Source organism: Pieris rapae, chromosome 9 (genome assembly GCF_905147795.1).
Source record: "Pieris rapae chromosome 9, ilPieRapa1.1, whole genome shotgun sequence".
In the NCBI taxonomy this organism is placed as follows: domain Eukaryota; kingdom Metazoa; phylum Arthropoda; class Insecta; order Lepidoptera; family Pieridae; genus Pieris; species Pieris rapae.
The window spans coordinates 3,414,300-3,434,125 of NC_059517.1; the positions used below are offsets into that span (position 1 = coordinate 3,414,300).

At 32.6% G+C, this 19,826-nt stretch overlaps 3 protein-coding genes across 5 annotated transcripts; 1 reads left to right on the forward strand and 2 right to left on the reverse strand.

The window, feature by feature from the left end:
• The first annotated feature begins 360 nt into the window (after positions 1–360).
• On the forward strand, positions 361–2,525 carry LOC110999689 (regucalcin-like). The gene is made up of 4 exons (XM_022268878.2): positions 361–680; positions 1,108–1,314; positions 1,688–1,903; positions 2,133–2,525. Exons 1-4 carry the CDS (start codon positions 524–526, stop codon positions 2,471–2,473), a joined length of 921 nt encoding a protein of 306 aa, XP_022124570.2. The 5' UTR covers positions 361–523; the 3' UTR covers positions 2,474–2,525.
• A 357-nt stretch (positions 2,526–2,882) lies between these two features.
• On the reverse strand, positions 2,883–13,446 carry LOC110999690 (regucalcin). 3 transcript variants are annotated; one of them, XM_022268879.2, is made up of 6 exons: positions 7,830–7,957; positions 5,743–5,899; positions 5,253–5,456; positions 4,465–4,680; positions 3,466–3,578; positions 2,883–3,146 (listed from the first exon to the last, which is right to left on the reverse strand). In XM_022268879.2, exons 2-6 carry the CDS (start codon positions 5,897–5,899, stop codon positions 2,922–2,924), a joined length of 915 nt encoding a protein of 304 aa, XP_022124571.2. In that variant the 5' UTR covers positions 7,830–7,957; the 3' UTR covers positions 2,883–2,921. The 3 variants fall into 3 exon arrangements, 2 of the variants coding, with proteins under 2 accessions (XP_022124571.2, XP_022124572.2); XM_022268880.2 differs by lacking the exon at positions 7,830–7,957 and adding an exon at positions 6,316–6,437; XR_006750405.1 differs by lacking the exons at positions 2,883–3,146; positions 3,466–3,578; positions 4,465–4,680; positions 5,253–5,456; positions 7,830–7,957 and adding exons at positions 9,790–9,923; positions 10,249–12,581; positions 12,659–12,841; positions 12,923–13,203; positions 13,301–13,446 and having other exon boundaries at positions 5,765–5,899.
• A 1,447-nt stretch (positions 13,447–14,893) lies between these two features.
• Positions 14,894–18,744, reverse strand: LOC110999699 (2-oxoisovalerate dehydrogenase subunit alpha, mitochondrial). The gene is made up of 8 exons (XM_022268890.2): positions 18,605–18,744; positions 17,442–17,710; positions 17,016–17,272; positions 16,585–16,750; positions 16,016–16,216; positions 15,774–15,892; positions 15,441–15,588; positions 14,894–14,989 (listed from the first exon to the last, which is right to left on the reverse strand). The coding sequence occupies exons 1-8, from the start codon at positions 18,662–18,664 to the stop codon at positions 14,911–14,913; spliced, it is 1,299 nt and encodes a 432-aa protein (XP_022124582.2). The 5' UTR covers positions 18,665–18,744; the 3' UTR covers positions 14,894–14,910.
• Between the last annotated feature and the right edge of the window lie 1,082 nt (positions 18,745–19,826).

Genomic DNA, 19,826 nt, shown 5'->3' on the forward strand with positions numbered 1-19,826 from the left:
TTTTATAGAAGAGAAATTCTGTTAAATGTCTTCAATGGAAATTTCGCCACCTACCAATTACAACTCGTACTTTAAAATATATAGAAACATTTTATATATTATTAATCTAAAGATTATATCATTTGATATATAGTCATCTACATGCATTAGACATTAACCGATTGCATAGCAAAATTATATAAAAAACGATTATTGGTACCTACATGCAGTTGAAGTGGAAAATGGATAGGACAAATTGAAGATTCTTGACCTTGCTCGTATCGATGCACTTGAAACTAACCAACCCACTTATGACTTGGTTACCTTTGGTATCAGTTTTTATCTACTGTTGTCTGAATGTCAGTTAAATACAACGTTGTTTAGGCCGGTATAAATAAATTCAATGAGCACGCGACATTCGCATTTAATTAAGGTTATCGTGCGGAACTGTTCGTGTATACATTATTAGTACATTACACTCTAGGTTATAATTTTGTGCTCCTAATAATATCACTACAGCTCGTTTTTTGTTCGCATATTAAAAATGTCGGTTAAGGTTAAGAAGATCTCTGAACCTCTAGTGTTAGGAGAGGGCCCGCATTGGGACGAATCACAACAGGCTTTGTTCTTTGTTGACATTCTCGACTGCTCCCTGCAGAAATACATACCGTCCACCGGCGAGTGGACTAAGGCTAAAATTGGTAAGACTGTGATATTAAGCATTTAACTTCATTCATAAAACAAACCAATAAAAAAACATACAGAAACTGTGTGCCGGACCGGATGACGGATCATTTTATAAAATTATTGACCATATCATTGAATCGTATATATCTCACCTATCTTATAGCCAGTTCAATTAATAGCTCATTCCTATAATAAAACAGTAAACAATTGTACTATAAGATGTCACAGACGCCACGAGAGAGTAAACAACAATTTTGTTTATAATCTAATATAAAATAAAATATATCCAACTAAAAAAGTATTTTTTTACCAATTATGGTGAACAACGAAGGCATACATTCATCTCCTTAGAAGCATGATACGGTGGTGTTTTCATGCTTTTAACCACCAGAGGTTTCAACCCTCGCAAGATACGTAAAGTAAGTTATTAGAATATTCCAGATGGAGGCATAGTTGGGTTTGTTGTTCCGGTGGAAGGAAGTAAAACCCAATTTATAGTTGGTGTAGAAAAAACATTTAAGATAATTGAATGGGACGGTAAAGCCGATGTTACAAAAGACGTTAAGGTCCTTGGATCTGTTGATCAAGATGTTGATGCTACAAGGATCAATGACGGAAAGGCTGATCCCAGAGGCCGGATATTTGCTGGTAAATGTTTCACTGCAGCTGAAAATAGTTTAGCACGATTGCAATTCAATTTTTTTAATAATATGCCTATTCTCAACAACTTAGCTTGTATCATTCAGTAAGTACAATCTAAAGCATAATTAGTATAGATTAATATTTCAAGTATCACTAATAAACATAAGATTCTGATAACAGTTAACTTTCAAAGGTTATTTGTTTATACATACGTTTTACTTTTTTTATTCTTAATAAAAAAATCATAACTGTAACAAAGAAACTGCAGTTTTTTAAAAAATATGTTTGGTACTAGATAGATTTCTTGTTAAAATAATAATCGCAATAAAAGCAAACGAAAAATATCATATATTAAAACGCAAATTTTTACTAATTTAAGGTACAATGGGCCAGGATGACCCTCCAGGCGTAATTGCTGAAAGCAAAGGGTCATTCTACCGGCTCGACAACGATGGAAACATCAAAAAATTATGTAGTGGTATCGGAATTTCAAATGGGCTCGCTTGGGACATTAAAGAAAAGGCTATGTACTACACAGATTCATTGGAACACAAGATACGGAAATATGATTATAATATTGATACTGGCGATATTTGTGAGTTGCATAATTTTATTAAAACAATTAACAGATATATATAGGTAATGCTTATTTTTGCAATTGAATTTTGAAGCTATTATTGTCACTTTAATCTGTTTCTGCATTATCAGGAAAGGTGGGTTTGGATAATTACCATCGTTAGGATGTCATCAAGTGGTACCAACAATTACAAATACTGCATGCACTAACAGTTGCTTCTTACAAAATTATTCACTCTTTTTTTCAGCAAACTTGAAATACATATTCGACTTAAAGAAGGCCGGCGTTGAAGGCGCCCCGGATGGCACCACCATCGATACAGACGGCAACTTATGGATCGCAGTCTTTAATGGGTCGTGTGTTATTAAAGTGGATCCCCGCTCGGGAACATTGCTACAAAAAGTCCCAATTCCTGCATTGCAAGTAACATCTGTGATTTTTGGAGGCCCGAACTATGACGTATTATTTGTGACGTCAGCGAATATTAATGTGGACGACAAGCAACAGCCCCCTTCGGCTGGATGCACTTTTATGGTGACAGGTTTGGGAGTTAAAGGACTGCCGGGGTACAACTTTAAACTGAAATAATTATTGTATTTTTGTTTGCACAAATTATAATAAATAAAAATAAAGAGAAAAACTTTGTATGTAAGTATGTTCCCTACTAAAACTACAGTAATGTTACCTAAGGTGTAAAAAATGCCTATCACTCATGCGCTATGCAAAATATTGTTAAACAAAAAAATGTTTAACAATATTAAATAACATATCAATATCTACAAAAAATGTTTAAAATAAAATATCCAGACGTGCGAATCCGGGACAAGCCGCTGATATTAATAAAATTATGGTAACGGCAATTATTCTGTTAAATAAACTCTTATCAAATTATTTAATTATTTTGAGAAATGCTGAATCGAATACTTTGAGTAAATGTACAAATTTTACAGGTAATTATTATAGTAGAACGAACTTCATATATAATAAAACTCAAAAAAACAGTAAAACAGAAAGATATATTTACAAACACTTAAAATTATACTAGCTTAACACTAACATTGGGGTGTCCACGGACCCCGAGGCCTGTGACTTGAAAAGTAGACCCGCAAGGTGGCTTCTGTTCCGTTCCCCTGTTCATGGAAGCAGTGGTCACGTAAAGAATGTCCAGGTTCGGACCTCCGAACGTCGCTGAAGTGGTCTGCAGTGCTGGCGTCGGTACTTTTTGGAGCAACTTGCCGGCTTTTGGGTCTATTTTTAGTACCTGTTGATGGGTAATTAAAAGTAAACCTAAACTTGTAATTTGTAAATTGATTATAGAAAGAAACATAGAAATTTAATACTAGTACCGCCGTCTATGTGGCAGCAAACGAAGTTTTCAGCTCACCAATTATCACGACTATTTTTATTAAAATAACTTTAAGTGAATTACCACGCATCAAAAAAAAAACTATATAATTTTTTACACACAAATTCGTACACGTTTATTTTAGAAAAAATACTTGTATAAGCTAAATACACCGTACGGAAAATATAAAAAAAATCACTATCTCAGAAAATTACTAAATTATGATAAATGTTACCTGCGAGCCGTCGAAGTTTGCCACCCAGAGGTTTCCATCGGTGTCAATGGTCATCCCGTCAACGATACCACCCAGATTATGGTCTGCGTACTTGAACACCAGCCGAGGATTCGCTGTTATGATGATGAACATTGTTTTAAAACTTAGTTAATTTGAATATTGACGCCTTAGGTGTCAACTGTCATGATTCCCTTTCGCGCGTTCAATTCATGTTCTTATAAATCGCGATCTCCAAATATTAACAGCAGAAAAGGTATAAGAAAGAAGGAGGTTATCAATTGAAAATAAAATAAGTTTAATTTGGAATACAAGATACAGGTATCATTTATTCCAGATCATTAAATTTAAATCGGTAGACATCCATACTAATCGGCAAAGAAGACAGACCGTGTAGACCGGGAAAAACCAGTGTAAAAACTCTCTTTTGAATATCAAATGATCATACAAAATTACTATCGCAAACACAGATAGAAGAAACCAGAAGATCCGCTCTGTCTCAGCTATGCATTGTTAAAATTTGATAATATTCAGTATGTTGTTTTACACCACTTGACCTATCAATGATTATTTTCTAAGACACGGTCTAAGTTTTATCAAAATCGGTTTTGTTGTTATTGATATACAATAGTCCCACGAAAATGTGCATGAAAGTGCGTGCCACCACACCTCCTGCTGATAGAGGTCAAATCTTTGCTTTTAATTTATTTTATTAATATTAATTACTTAAGATGTCATGAACATGGTGTTATGAGTGGTAAACATTGTCTACCGAAAAACTTAAATTTTAATTTTAAGAGAGACTTTATTGTCAGTTCTTCTCTTCCGGTCTTCGCCCTTGATTAGAGAACTGGCAGTAAATGAAAAATTACCATTAACCTATATGAATAAATGATTTTTTTAATTTAATACATAAATAATGTTGACAGATATTGGAGTCTATTTGTTTTAATCTACTTTTGAACTTTAACCAAAAGTTATGTTATTAGAAAGAATTCTTACAGATATCGCCTGTCTCAGGGTCCCAGTCGTACCGTCTGATCGCGTACTCAAACGAGTCCGCATAGTAGAAGGCCCTATTCTTCTCATCCCAACAGAGACCGTTGGATATATCCACGTTGTCCACTACGCGGTGCACCTTTCCATCATGGTCGATGCGGTAAAGGGAACCTTTCTTTAGGTGAAATTTTCCCGGCTCGTATTCATGGCCCATTGTTCCTGATTTAAGATTTATTTACTGTTATCGTATAGTAAAAATATATTAACTTATAAAATATGTATACATACAAAAGGTGTGGATGTTACGTACGGTTCAAAAAATGTGTTAATGGTAAGTAACTGTTGGTGTTCGAGATATGTGACTTTTCATGTATTTTTCTTTTACTAAACATAAGCGCTCTACCTCATCTAATATATATATGTGTGTGTGTAATCATGATATTACGACTTCCTAGGCTACTTATACTATACAAATACATACTTTAAAAGTACAATAACAGTGTTACCATATTAACGAATGCGTTTTTGAATAAAACAACTATCGAAAAATCGAAAAGAATTAAAGCCGGCTGATTTTAGCCATATTTTTCTTATTTCGGGACGCGTTAATAATGTTTTAACACAGCGGACTTATAGACGAGTAAATGATGCATCTATTTTAATTTAGATGCATAACACTTTAAAAGATAATATGCCTGCAATCAGTTGGAGTTATTGGAAATAATTTCAATTAAATTTTAGTAATACATAAAAGAAACTACAAGTACAAGTCGAATTATACACTTTCTTACCCACAAAGAGTCTTCCTCGGGGATCAGCTTTGGCGTCATTTATCCTATTATCAGGCGAGTGTTGATCAATCTCTGCGACTGTCTTAAGTATTCGGGCAGTACCATCTTCACCATCCCACTGTATCACCACCACGTCCCGTTTCAGCCCCACCACAAATTGATCACGTGTACCTTCCACGGGGATTATGAAACCGGGCATGTCAGCTGTAAGAGTAGAAAAATATTTAACATAACGTATTTAATTTTGTAGGCGTTTGCAGTAACTATAGATCTATAATAATCTGTGGGTGGATCTTATTAACTGAAAAAGATTAATCTTCCTAACAAATAGGTTATTATAACACATCAATTAAGTTTTTTACGATTTTTAATATTATTTTCCATACATTATACCAGGCGCTTCCCAGCGTAAAACGAATGAATTTTAAGTCCAAATACAGCGATCGTATTACGTGAAAAATACACAGTATTAATTGTCAGATATACTCACATAGTTTGGAACTGGTGCATCTGCCAGTACTAGGGTCATACTTATGTACGGAGCGGTCGAAGATACTGACAAAGTACAGAGCCTTGTGGTCGTGAGACCAGTGTGGACCCTCGCCCAACCACACGGGCGCCGTCACTGCACTTACTTTCACCGACATCTAAAATATATTATTTTTGTACCTCGTACTATCGACTAGAAGAAACACATAACCAATATTTAAAATGTTGGTAATTCCTGACGATATTAAAACAAACATACTTTAAGTACAAAATCATGAAAATTTATAAAACTGACTAAACTTAGCTCCAATGTATTTTACTGTCTTAGTTTGATTAAACGTTTTTCTCACGTATAAACAATCTAAAACAAGGCAAAAATTTAATAAAATAGACGTGTTTGAAAATTTAATTTGTGTAAAACACAATTCGCCGGCAGAACAATAATACATAATTTTTAAATAAGTTACAACAAGGACTGCAATTACCTATACCATAAAATCATTCATTTATCACAACAATGCTGCAATACTCTTAAACAATTTTCTAATCGAGAACAAATACAACGTTTGCTCACCCTATCTTAACGAAATATACGTTCACTGGCCAAAGAACGAGCCTCCACAACTAACGTATGGTGTGTATGTGTGTTATTTATAAACAACCTTACGTCATCCCATACTGTCGTATGATGTACGAGACGCGTCGATCAGTTGTAGTCACTAGCCAAGTAGCCAGTACACGGAAACTATAAAAGTGACGAGAGGTAAAGGCCCACATTATAATGAAGTCTAAATGTTTCTTATAAAATTACCAGAAGTGATTGATGTCACGTAGAGCAATTCAAGGGAAATTGAATGAGAATTTGTAGTATCTTTTGGAGTAATAAGGAAATAAACCTTCCCATGCCCATTTAATATTATAACAAAACGTTTTTAGAGGCACCGTAAAAAGCCACGCCCACAAACCAATTAGTACGTCCTTGGATGTTACAGGTTATTAACCTCACACATCTTATTTTTAATAGAGACATTTTTTATTTAACGGATATGGATTTAAATAATAAACAGACCAATTTCTAAATATCTAAAATCGGATTAAAATTTGAACACAACATTTCACGGTAGATATTTGGAGGTGTGTCATATTATATCGACTACTCACATCTGATACTACCTTATACCGACTACTCTTACATCTACTTCACCGTTTAAAAAACCTATCTTTCATTTCATTTCAATGTCGATAAAGCAAACGAGATATCATCTAAAATAGTTGATTTTCCTGATAAAGATATCTTAAGATCTATCAATCACATCTTTAATACCACTTATCGATGTAAAAGTAAAGTGTTTTTTTTTATCATACATTCTACCATAATCTTCCTATCTAATTTTTTTGGTATATTAAATTGTTCACGATAAAAACGCCGAATATACGTAGAACTTATATTACAGTTCGAGTTTCTAAGGAATATATAATTATCATAAACGCCATAAACATAATCTGATAACTAAATAGTAGTTAATGGCTTACGATATCCACTACGTACTATTTAGTACATAAAAGTATTTTCTTCGACGGATAAAAAACTGTAATAGTTGAATATATTCCAAACCTATTTAGGAAATAGAAGAAAAATATTTTTTCTTACGTTTATTTTTACGTAGAGTCAAAAGGTTAATTAACACCACGAATATTTGTTTGGTCCGTGTTCTTTAGCTTATTTTTAATGAAATGATTATAGATAATTTATGATCTATACAAAAATTAAGATTTAAAAAAAATACACTGTCAAAATTAATTGTACAGCTTTCGGGTTTCGTCGAAAAAATACGAAGTTACTTGGTTGCAAACAACCTTGGTTCTAACTTGAACTTGTACAAACTTTCACCAAATATACATAAAGCAGATCAACGGCTTACGCACAAATAACTTTGGTTAATACCAAACAATAATCGCTCTTGTACGTTACAAAGTAGATTTGATCGCAATACATTATCAGTTATAAAAGTTTATAGCAACATATATTCACAACCACCGACAAAGACTTTTAAGAGATATTTCTAATATCGTGATAAAAATACTCACGTTAACAGGGAGGTATAGGATACCGTGTCGTCGTAAGATTGGACCGAGTCTGAATGTGGTGTTGTGTAATGGTTATGTTATATAGCCACCTGCCAGCTATCTAATCTTCGAGATAGATACTGTTAGGGCTGACAGATACAGAAATCGGATTTATAGACTGTTCAGACATCATAGAAGAAAAATATAAATTTAAATGACAATTAAGTATGTAAATCAATCACACATCGTACATAGTTTAGATGGTACTAATACATAATAGTTAAACAGAAGACATAGAATGCTCTTATATATTGAATATATTTAAAAAAAAACTCTAAATTTACGCTCCGTGTATTCTTTATCTTGCAAATGTCTCTATCTAATTTTGTATCATAAGGAGTTCAGGAAAAAGTTAAATTAATTTATTAAACATGTTTTAATGAAGCATTAGTTTTATTAAAGTCCCTAAATTAGCAATAGAAATCATAAACCCCACAGGAAACGCGACTAATGATGACAAAATAAATAAATAAAATAAAGAAACTCTTCAGCTTTATAACATTAAAAATATAATATACAGTATTAGTGTTTTTATTACGGGTTTCAGATGTTGAAGTTTTTTAGGTGCTTTGCTAATTTGTCAGTCTCTTTTTTAATAGAAAAAATACCGTGTTAAGATTGTCGTTCATTTATCAATATTGACTTTATAATCTATTTATTGACGTGCATCAATGTAAGATGCATGCGCAGGTAATATTAAAGATAAACCCCATTACAAATCCGCCGAGGGGATTACAAGACGATTGTTCTAGAGATTTCAGTATTTACTGTGTCAACAAATAACGGAGGTCGGCTTTAATTTATTTTAAATGAGCCGAACTGCGATTAAAGATGCATTACCAGCTTGTACTAAGTAATTTTCCAAAATTTACGGAAAAAATATATAATTACATAACTCTAAATGTGACAATTTAATGAAGTATACATTATCTGAGCTAATACTGTTACTTAATAATATGTGCAGGAAATTAATGAAAATATGAATTTGCGAAAAATGTATATAAAAAATATTACTCAAATAATTACGTAGTTTTTTGCAATTATCCTTGTAAACAGAGTTATACCTTTTCCTTGTATGATGTATGACGTCGGAAGTACCAGAGTTTTGCTTTGAGTTTTTACCTTATTAATAGGAATGGAGCACTTTTGCAAGATGGATGGGGCCTACTTTCAGGTGTTTTATTACAGGTTAGTAAAATAATAGTAGAAATTTTATAATAGTAAAAAGTTGTTAATTTTATTTTGTTAAGTTTGTTGTTAATTTTATAATTATAATATTATACTTCATTAAATTAATAATAATTTAAAATAAAAATTAATAATATAATATTATACTTCATCAAATTAATAATATATATTTATACATATTACTATATATATTACGAGTATAATTTATACAGTATCTATTCGGGTGACCCTTATTTTTGAAAGTTTATATTTTTTAACGCTATTAATATTAAATTTCTATATTTTATACCTTAGTAAATGCCTACTTTACAGAAATAAATATTCATTCATCTTCTAGGTTCTTTAAAACTTATTCAAGATTTTCATGCTTTAATCTCAGCAAAGAAAGTACAAAAACAATATTTACTACGTGTGTAAAAGCGTTGAAATCTATATCCAGACTGTAAAAAAGAGACCTGTAATATATAAATATTTGATTTTATATGGTAGTTAAATAGCGAAAAGGGTTATAAGCAGCGATTTTCAAAATCTTCACGGCCTTATCAGCACGGGTTAACGTTGACATGGGAAGATACAATTATCTATTTATGTAGGTCTGGGTGGCTTAAAAAGAATTAAGTGCTATGCATTTAGATACTCAAAAAAAAAATTTTTCACCCGTATAAAGGAAGGGAAGGACACAAAATTGCTATATTTCACTGAAACCTATGTTTAATGTTGTAAAAGCACTTACGTCTCTGTTAATCCAGAAGATCTTGTACTTTTATCTATCTAGTTTAAAGTTAATACTAGTGTTACAGCGGCGGGGGGCGTTGGATCACCATCACTTCCATGCCTTTCCCAAATACACAAACTGTCAATGATGACCTGAAATAAACTTATAGTTAGTGGAAGGGCGGCCAAAATGTTATTAATTTTGAAAGACATTAGGAGTCAAATTTTTGGCTAAAACTTGATTTTCATAAGCTGTTGACGAACCCATCAAATTTAGCTCAGGGGATTTATGATATTTTTCGTTATATAATTCAGTAAAATACGTAACAATGTTTTAAGTTTGTGTTTAGTTAAGTTTTCCATACAAAATTGTATCGATGTTTTATTATATAGCTACTTAATTTTACAACAACACGTAAACCATAGATAACTTCAACTACTACTTTTCTAAAACTATGTGTTTATTAAAAGTACTTACTTATCACTTTGAAGAAGTTGTATACCCTGTATGTCAGCTATATCGCTAAACACTTGGGACCTAAACTGACACTTGAGTCCATCGAGAAGAGACCATTCAAATACCGTCACTCTTTGGTCTATGGATGATGACACAAGAAGGTTGTCTACTAATAGGACACCTGTCACTTGAGAGCAATGGCTAGTCTCGCTTGTCCATACCTCCTTCCTAACCACCCTATACTCTTCTAAAGACATATAATTCAAAGACACTGCATTATCATCCCCTCCAGTAGCCATTAAAAAGTCAGTATCAGAAATAATTGCTGTAGCAATACAATTTACGCCAGATTTATGAATTGTATAGTGCTGCTCAAAGTCTTTAATAAACTGTGGCATATCCCAGATATACAAGGAAGCATGTGATGTAGAACATATTAACATCCTTCTTGCGGGGAGTTCTAATAATTTCACTTTTAAAAAACATAAGCCTTTTTCAATATAATCTACATTATTCACTTCATTATTGTGCAGATTAAACTCTAATGTTCTAATTTTACCATCAGAGCATCCAACAAATATTAAAAACTTCACATTATCTGAGCTTAAAATTTCTAGATCCATCACTCTTGTTTCAGGATCAAAATCAGTTTCACTACCTCTTTTACGACTTTCTGTACGTTCTTTGTCAGTTCCTTTTATCATATGATTCACCAATTCATGTCCTGAAACATGAATGCTGCCTGCAATCTTCTTAAATAAAATCCTCCGTATACAGATTTGTGCTCGACCACCTGCAGATACCACAAGCAAAGAATTATCATGTAATTCTCTTAATTTTACTGTTCTGATACTGGATAAGTGTCTAAATATTAATTCCTCTTTGAGTTGATTTTCAGAGTTTAAACTTGATATGCGCAAAGTGGTATCTTCACCACCTGATACAAAATATGTTAGCGATGAATCTAAAGAATGTTTATAAGATTCCAAACAGTTGATTTCTTTTGAGTGTGTTCCAGTGACAATATTTCTGGACATTATTTTATTTAATTGAAATATGTGTGAATTTATGTTTGACTCCTTGATATAAATAAATGAAATAAATTCATCAAAATCTTCATTGCTCTTCTGTATGTAGCGCATTACATCCCAGGACCTATGTCCTCCCCCACATTGTACTTCTAAAACCTTTATATTATGTACAATATCAAATACAATGAAGGTCCGCTCTTGAAAACCACACACATACCTATTATTCTTGTCAACAAATCTTTCAACCCAGGGATAATCAAGGTCTCTGCTATACAAATACCTAGTCAAAGAGAAGTATTTTATACATCCATCTCGACCAGTGGTTATAAAGTCAGTGTTATTGAGTATTTTTATTGATGTTGGGCCATATCTTCCATGAATGTGCTTAAATGTTTTAATTGGTTCCATTTCTCCTTTAGCATATATATGTATGTTACCACATCGGTCTCCTGCTATAAGATTGCTTCCATTTATAGCTACTGCTGTCAGCCATCTCTCTTTACACTTTGGTAAATTAAATGTGGCAAAGATATCAATTTTATTATTATCAGCAGTCAGAATAGTTATTCTTCCCAATTCAGCACAAAATACTAAATGGCGGTTTCCTGCCCAGTGCATGGACATTATTTTCCCAACATCAAGTTTTGTATCTATGATATTATTTATAACATTTTCTTTGCAATTTTCAATAAAGACATCAAATTTTCCTAACATATCTACTACAGCTATAAGTTGTTTACAAAATGAAATACTTAAGAGTCTATAGGTAGTTTCATGTCTTAGTTTAAACTCAGTTTTAATATTAGAATTAGCATTGTAGAAAATTAACTCATTGCAGTCTGTCATAATGACTATATTCCTTTGAGCAGTAAAAGCAATTTTTTTTGGTGATGTAATATTCAAATCTAGGTTTAGACTATTTTTATTGTATTCTGTTATTACTGATAAAGGATGAATAATTACTGCACTGTCTCCTCCTCCAGTCACTAAGTAGTTGTCTTCTGCATCTAATGACCATATACAAGAATTGTTATGGGATGTTACTTTTCTAAGAAGATTTCCATAAATGTCCCAATAGCATATAGCTGAATCTTCCCCCACAGATACAACATAATCACTGATAATACAATTTCTCATCACTCTAGCCCCATGACCATATAACTCATGTAGACATGGTATATCTTCCACATTTGTCCAAGATACCTTGGTGTCAAATTTTATTTCAATTCGGGATTGAACTTTCCAGATTCTCACTGACCTATCGTCTGAAGTTGTTATTATAATTCCTCTTTTGTAGTCACATGTAATTGAAAATATGACACCCTGAAACAGTGATAAACATCAATGTTTAAATAACATCATTTAAAACTGTCATTTTTTATATTTATAGCAGTAAATACCTTATGCCCTTTTAATGAATAAAATGTTTCTTCACTGGGAAATCTCAGTAGAACCTCAGAAAAAACAGTACCACTTAGTACTAATACATCATCTAGAAGATTAACTAGTAGGCCACAGTATAAAATTGAGTTCTCTTTACTCTTATTCTGACTGCACATAATTTGAAATTCTGTATTCCATGTCTAAAAAGTTTAAATTATGTAATAGTATTTAAATATTTTTTACAACACTAATACAAGCCGTATTTGTATTTTAAAAATTACCTCCACAACATTGTGAGCAGTTAGTATTGCAATTATATTACTTGATTTCCATACAGCTGAATGAACCCAGTCATCACACAATATAGGCATGAAACAGCAATAAAAAACATCCTTTTTTAGATCAAGCTCAACGATTGCTATCTGTTTGCCACCGAATATTATTAATTTATTGTCTGTTTCCGAAGGAACAATTCCATAGATTTTTTGCCCATTTAACACGCCTAATTTTTGTTTTAATTTGTTTACATTTTTTAAAAATACATGCAAAACACTGCCGATCCCTTAAATAAGAAAAATAAAATAAATCAGATGTTTGCTATGAGGAAACAGTAATATAAAATTAGGATAGAATAGAGTTAAATTTGATCTTCACAATACCTGCTAACACGAACTGTTTGTAAAACTTTACACAAGTAACATCGGTTCGAATAAATGTCGACATTTGAAATTAGAATATTTAGTTTGGGAGCTTAATATATTTCACCTTAAGTAAAATAAAAATGTAAAGTAAAATCACAATATAGTATATTTCATTACAAGTGCGGAAAGCCTGTCATTGCAACGAGTTCCGACGAATGTCTACCCGAGCCGAGGCGCAGCCGAAGGTGAGGGTTGACAGTCGGGACAAGTTGCAATGACGGTACCGCACGTGTACTGAACGACTATTTTTAATACAGTTGCGAAAAAATTAAGCAATTTAATTAAACTATTTACTTTTTTTCTCTTCTCTCTACGGAATAAATTCGTTGCACGTAGATATGTAGCGACTTATATGTTTCCGGTAAATTGTTCTCCAAAGTATTTTGTGCAATTATACTGCGTTCGGGTTGTATTCATTCAAATAAAATATCGTCGAAATTACTCATTTTGTGCAACAAATAACTCAACTCGAAAGAACATTTTTGGAAAATGGCGCCAACCGCAAAGAATATGAGCAAAGCTTGTTTTTTCTTTTCTTCACCCATTCTGGGTAGGCAAAGGGAACTTGGCCCATACAGCCAATTCTTCAGTAGACTATTTTTATTGAAAGAAAACCAAATCTAACTCATTGAGTCCAATTATTAAATCTGATATTTAAACAAATAGTAGCTTCTTTTTAAAATATTTGCATGAATCATAAAAACTTCTGTGATTTTTTTTAGTAACAACCTCATGGTTAGTTTTTTCTTTTTGATATTTTTTTAATTGATATGAAATGAAAAGAAACCTAATCGAACTTATTTAATCCAATTATTATAATATTTAGAAATCATATATCATAAAAACTTCTATGAATCTTTTTAATAAAACCTTCGTGGTTGGTTTTTTCTTTTTAATACACATTGTTTTGACAGTTGGCAAAGAAAACGCACGAGTGCGGGAAAGGCAAAGAAAAAGCACGAGTGTGTAATAGCCCACTTTCCGAACGCTATACCTCCCTGCAATATGCCACTTTTTGAGCAACTGTATTAAAAAATATATTGAAGGTCCGGCAAGGATTAACTGCAACAAGGCAGTATGCACATGTTTTTGACATTGAGTATTAAGTGATTATCAATGACATTTGGGTTTTTATCATTTGCGTTGACTGAATGGTGAAAACATAGATAAAGAAACACAATATGAAAATTATGACCACAATATAATAATTTACCTAAAAATAAAATTTGTATTCTATTTTAAGACTCCGATGTCTAAACAAGCTCTTCCTGGTTCTCTTATTATGATACAAACAATGAACATGAATTCTGGCGGATTGCTTTATCATTACATATTAGTTACATTTTTCACTTCATTGATCATCCTACAGACACAAATGACGTCAAGTATTGCGTTATCTGCAAGTCAATAGAATATTCCGCCGCGGATTAGGACCTTTATTTCATATACAATACATAAAGTTGAATGTATTTCAAAGAATGTGAAGGTGAGTGAAGAGGCAGTGCTATAAGTTATTACATGTACACCAATTCATATATTAAAACAACAATATAATAGAACTTTATTTTTTATTCCTTTTGAAAACTATCCAACGGGTAGTGCTTGCCATATTTCTTCAAATGTTCTTCCATTTCCTGCATTTGTTTTCTGAAAATAAAGATAAGCTTCGTAAATCGTACTTATGGGTAACTACTCCTATTATACTTTCGCTGTTGCTTATAACGGACATCCGTAACTAGCTGACATCCCACAGTAGTCGAAGTCGTTTAATACAGATTTAAATTACTCGTTCTACCTACCATAACCATTCCTTTATTCAAGAATATAATTCAGAATGTTTTGTAAGTTTGATAAACAATTTCTTTAAGATTTAAATTAGTTTGTATTAAAGAATTTGCGTCATGTCTAACTGACCAAAGTGTGTGACAAAATCAAGGATGTTGTGGACTCCCAAAAAGCTCAAAGTTATTTAACTAATCTGCAATAATATTACAGTGAATATTTCCACATTCACGTTTGATATTCTACGACTTCCAACTGAAGAAAAAATTGACTGAATGACTACTAGGTATGTATGAGAAAAAGAATGTTCACTTACTGTAATTGAAATGGCTTGTCATAATACACGTCTTCAAACATCTCCTTCCAGTGAGGTTTCTTCTTCTTTTCAGCCTCCTGCATCGTTCTTACAATGAAATTTCGCGAATCTTTAACGAGAGCGTTTTCTGCTTCTTCGTTCCACAGTCCTGAATTATTAATTAATTAATATAATTAATAATTATTAATAACAGAATTCTTTATTTTAATTAGAGACTTTTAGCTCAATTAAGAGGAAAGGACTACTTTAGTCCTTTCCTCTTAATGGAGCTAAAATTAATATGTTTTTAGTTCTACTGTACTACACATACACACATAAAAAATACACCTGTACCTTTTCGTTCAAGATATAGTCTGAATTTCTGTACGGGATTTTCGTCTGTCGTCCATTTTTGAATTTCCTCTAATGATCTATACGCCGTACTATCGTCTGATGTAGAGTGATGGCCCACCCTTGATGGCAAAAAGGAAATATTCGAATGAAATTTTCTTTTCTATTTCAAAAACACCACCTCCATTATCGATATTCATTACGTAAAAAACAATATTAATAATGTTTTAGCTTAATTTCCATACCTGTAGGACATCGCTTCAATAAGTACAGGTTTGTTCTTCAGAGCAATTTCTCTAGCCTTTGTGACCGCGTTGTAGACGGCCAATGTATCAGTCCCGTCTACTCGAATAGTGTGAATTCCCATTGAAGGCCCCCGGGCTGCGATACCGTCACCGCGATATTGCTCGCTGCTTGGCGTTGAAATCGCGTAACCGTTGTTTCTACTAAAATAAGAGTATCGAATTTAAAATGAAAACCATAATAATATAAAAGATTTTACGATAAGTGTGTAATGATATGTTTGTGCCTGCCCGAAGAAATATGCAGCAGCAGCAACCTAGAGCTGAGTTTCATCATCGGACGTCGAGGCAGAATACAAAATTACAACCGTTTCGCTTCCACAACTGAGTGTTATGAACGGCAATTTTTGTCGCGTACATGAGGAGCAGCTACCCAATAAAGTATTTGTGAACCTTAAAGATTTTACCAATTCCTAGAAGGCGGGCAACACACTCGCGAACCCTCTGGCGTTGAGTGTCCGTGGGTTTTAACTTAACATGAGGTGAGCCTGCCAAAATTAGTTATAGCTTACCAAAATAGGATAACTGGACACTCTAGCGTAGCAGCGAAGTTAAAGGCGGCAAAAGCATCTCCCTCAGAAGCCGCTCCCTCTCCGAAATAACAGATGACGCAACGGTCGTTGTTTGGTGTCCTTTTGAATGCATATGCTGCTCCTACCGCTTGCGGCATTTGAGTTGCTAAAATATATGTGTAATAACAACATAATATATAAATAAATATAGAAGAATATCTAATGATTCGTGACGTTTTTGTATATGTAGTATAAGCAAATATTTATCGGACGTGTTGTTTCAAATACAATATAATACATCTTATATTTTTTTATGTGACATGGGGTTACTGGCTAATGTATAATGTTAGTATATATTATTATGATTATAGTATAACATAAGTTTTATCAGTATTAACTGTTGTTAGCAATAAATACACGTCGCTACTCACCTAAAGGGCTGGATATAGTGACTATGTTAAGTTGTTTACTTCCATAGTGGACTGGCATATGTCTTCCCTTACCAGGATCTTCGTGATTACCGTAGCACTGATTCACAAGTTCTGTCATAGTCATACCGCGGTAAAGAAGGACACCGACCTCTCTGTATTGAGCAAACACGAGGTCTTGTGGTGTAAGAGCGGCAGCACTGCCAAGGTGCATGCCTTCCTCGCCATAGTTTGTCATGTAAAAGGATATACGGCCCTGTCTGAAATACAAGAAGAAAAAATATTTTTAAATTCATCCTTAGCTTCAACCTTTAAAAGCTTTCTCACCGCCTTCTGATTTCTGAGACAAAATAACAAACGTGATGCCAATTGTATACTGACCGACCGAATCACTTAACAATAAACGAAGCATCACACGATATTCCTTACCTTTGAGATTCATATAGGATTTTATCCATTTGATTGAGCTGAACCATACTCCTGTACATATTTAGTAAAACCTCTTTATCAAGGTTAGGTTCCTCGGTGTTAATTAAAACCTCCCCATTGCTGTCCAGCACTCGGTATATAGGAATAGGCTCATAACTACTTTCATTTAAAATTTTCATCTCAGTGACGTATGGTGCCTTCGCGCCAGGGAATTCAGCTATTTTTTTTCCATTTTGTTGTACTTCCGGTCTGGTGTGAGTTGATAATAACTGTAAGTTTTTTTTGCAGTTTATTAGTATTTTTTGTACTTGTGTTTTAGTTTATATCTATTGAGAATCTAGGTCTTCTAAAGAACTTAAGGGTACCCTAATACAAATCATTTCATCAGGATCAGTCCTATAGAATATGTATGTATGTAGTGCGGCCTTAATTTCCGCACTTAGACGACCATATTTTAGTTTATCAATAGCTCAACACATCTTCATATTTTCTAAGATTAAGCTTTCATATTTTGCATGTCAAAATTTCTCATTCTAAATTCACCAATACCAATTATACCATGTTACGTATAATAACACCGAGACAAATTTTGTTATCTAATCGTTCGCATACCTATAACATTTAATATATTCAAACAATACAGTTCTATTGAATAGCAGGAAATATGCAAATAATGTTAGGCATTACGAATAAGATTTGTATACGATTCTTTTCATTAGAACAATAGTGAAAATAATCTTCAAATATTTTCTTTGTTTCAAAAAAGTACATTTCATTTTTAAAGATGTAGGTACATTTCTGTACATCTTTAAAATTATAATTCCGCATTGCTTCTACTCTGTTGCTCAGACCTGTTAAATATGAAAATGTAAGAAGCTAAAAAGGGTAATTATAGATTTCATAATTTCATCGATTTGTATGACGTACACGTACGTGACGTATATGTTTACGTCGCAATTAAATAATACCAACTAAAATTAAAAAACAAATCCTTTTTAAATTATAAGATTATGTCTCACAAACTTACATTTTATCTATTGTAGCTACGATTAAATTACATAATTGTTAATTACTTGTTATTCTTATCAAAATCTGATATGACATAATTGAAAACCGAGATTTTGCCATAACAAATTTGAAAACCATTTCATATTTTTACGTACCCTACTCGATGAACGTAATGCGTGAAATCGTAAGAAACTAACACTACTTCGTAATGCCATTGTTTCTGAAAACGTGTCCTATTGATGCTTTTAAGAATAAAACTAGTGACTACAAAGCGAAACATTAGCAAGTATGATAAGGGGCATGCTCTTTATCGCTCTACACAGGGAGGTCAATATTTATCATTCTTTATTAGTATGTTTCTATTAGCTTTATGAGAATATGAAATATTAATGACGTCTGTATGATTTTAAGAAGTTTCTTTCACCTACTACTTTTTACTTTTGGTAAGGTCAATTAAAGTTGGAGACCTTAATTTAACCTCCATTTGCCATATTTGAAAATCTGCAATATTACAAATTTCTGTACGTGGTATGAAACTGCACTTTTTTTTCAAAAGCCCCGAATGTAACAAATTATTGCAAGTATGGTTTAAATAACTTATTAGCAAACTACAAACCTGCATCAGTTGATACTTGGATAATCTATGATTGAACATACGCAAAAATACTAGACGTCGAATTTTATCAGTTACTAAAGGATTTGTTTAAGTTAAATATCGTCATTCGGTTATGACGTTTATTAATGCTGAATATCTCGAGATTTTAGTTGCTTCTTATATTAAAAATTTATTCTGAATACCCACTGCGAGTTGACTAAACTACTGACTGCGGTGACCATAAAAAAATAACATACTTAATTACACACCCTATATTGTCATTGTTTTGTGTGTGAGTACATCTTAAAAATCTACAAGAAATGCAATTACTTTTAATTTAATGTTATTCTTAACACTGAGGATATGCAACCGATCATCGAAAATGTATATAAGAGATGTTTGTAATATATAGTAATAAAATAATATATATTTTTTTATTTCAATAAAAAAATATTTTTGTTTGACTAATTCAGTCCTTGACATAAAAATAAAAATATAACCTCGGCATTTTCGCTCTGCTCTTTTTCATAAATTTCTTACGTGTACGGTTTATAACGGTACGGTTCTACCATTATTCGACAATATAATGCTACACGAACGCCTCTAACGGCGAATAATCTAACTATTATTTTAATTAGCCCCAAAAGTGGCCATATAAAAATTTATCTTTTCTCACCGCGACACATACATTTTATACTCATGTCATATTTATATACCACCCAGATACTTATTGGCCTTATTACATATATAATTTAATTAGTGGTTATACAGTGAACATGCTC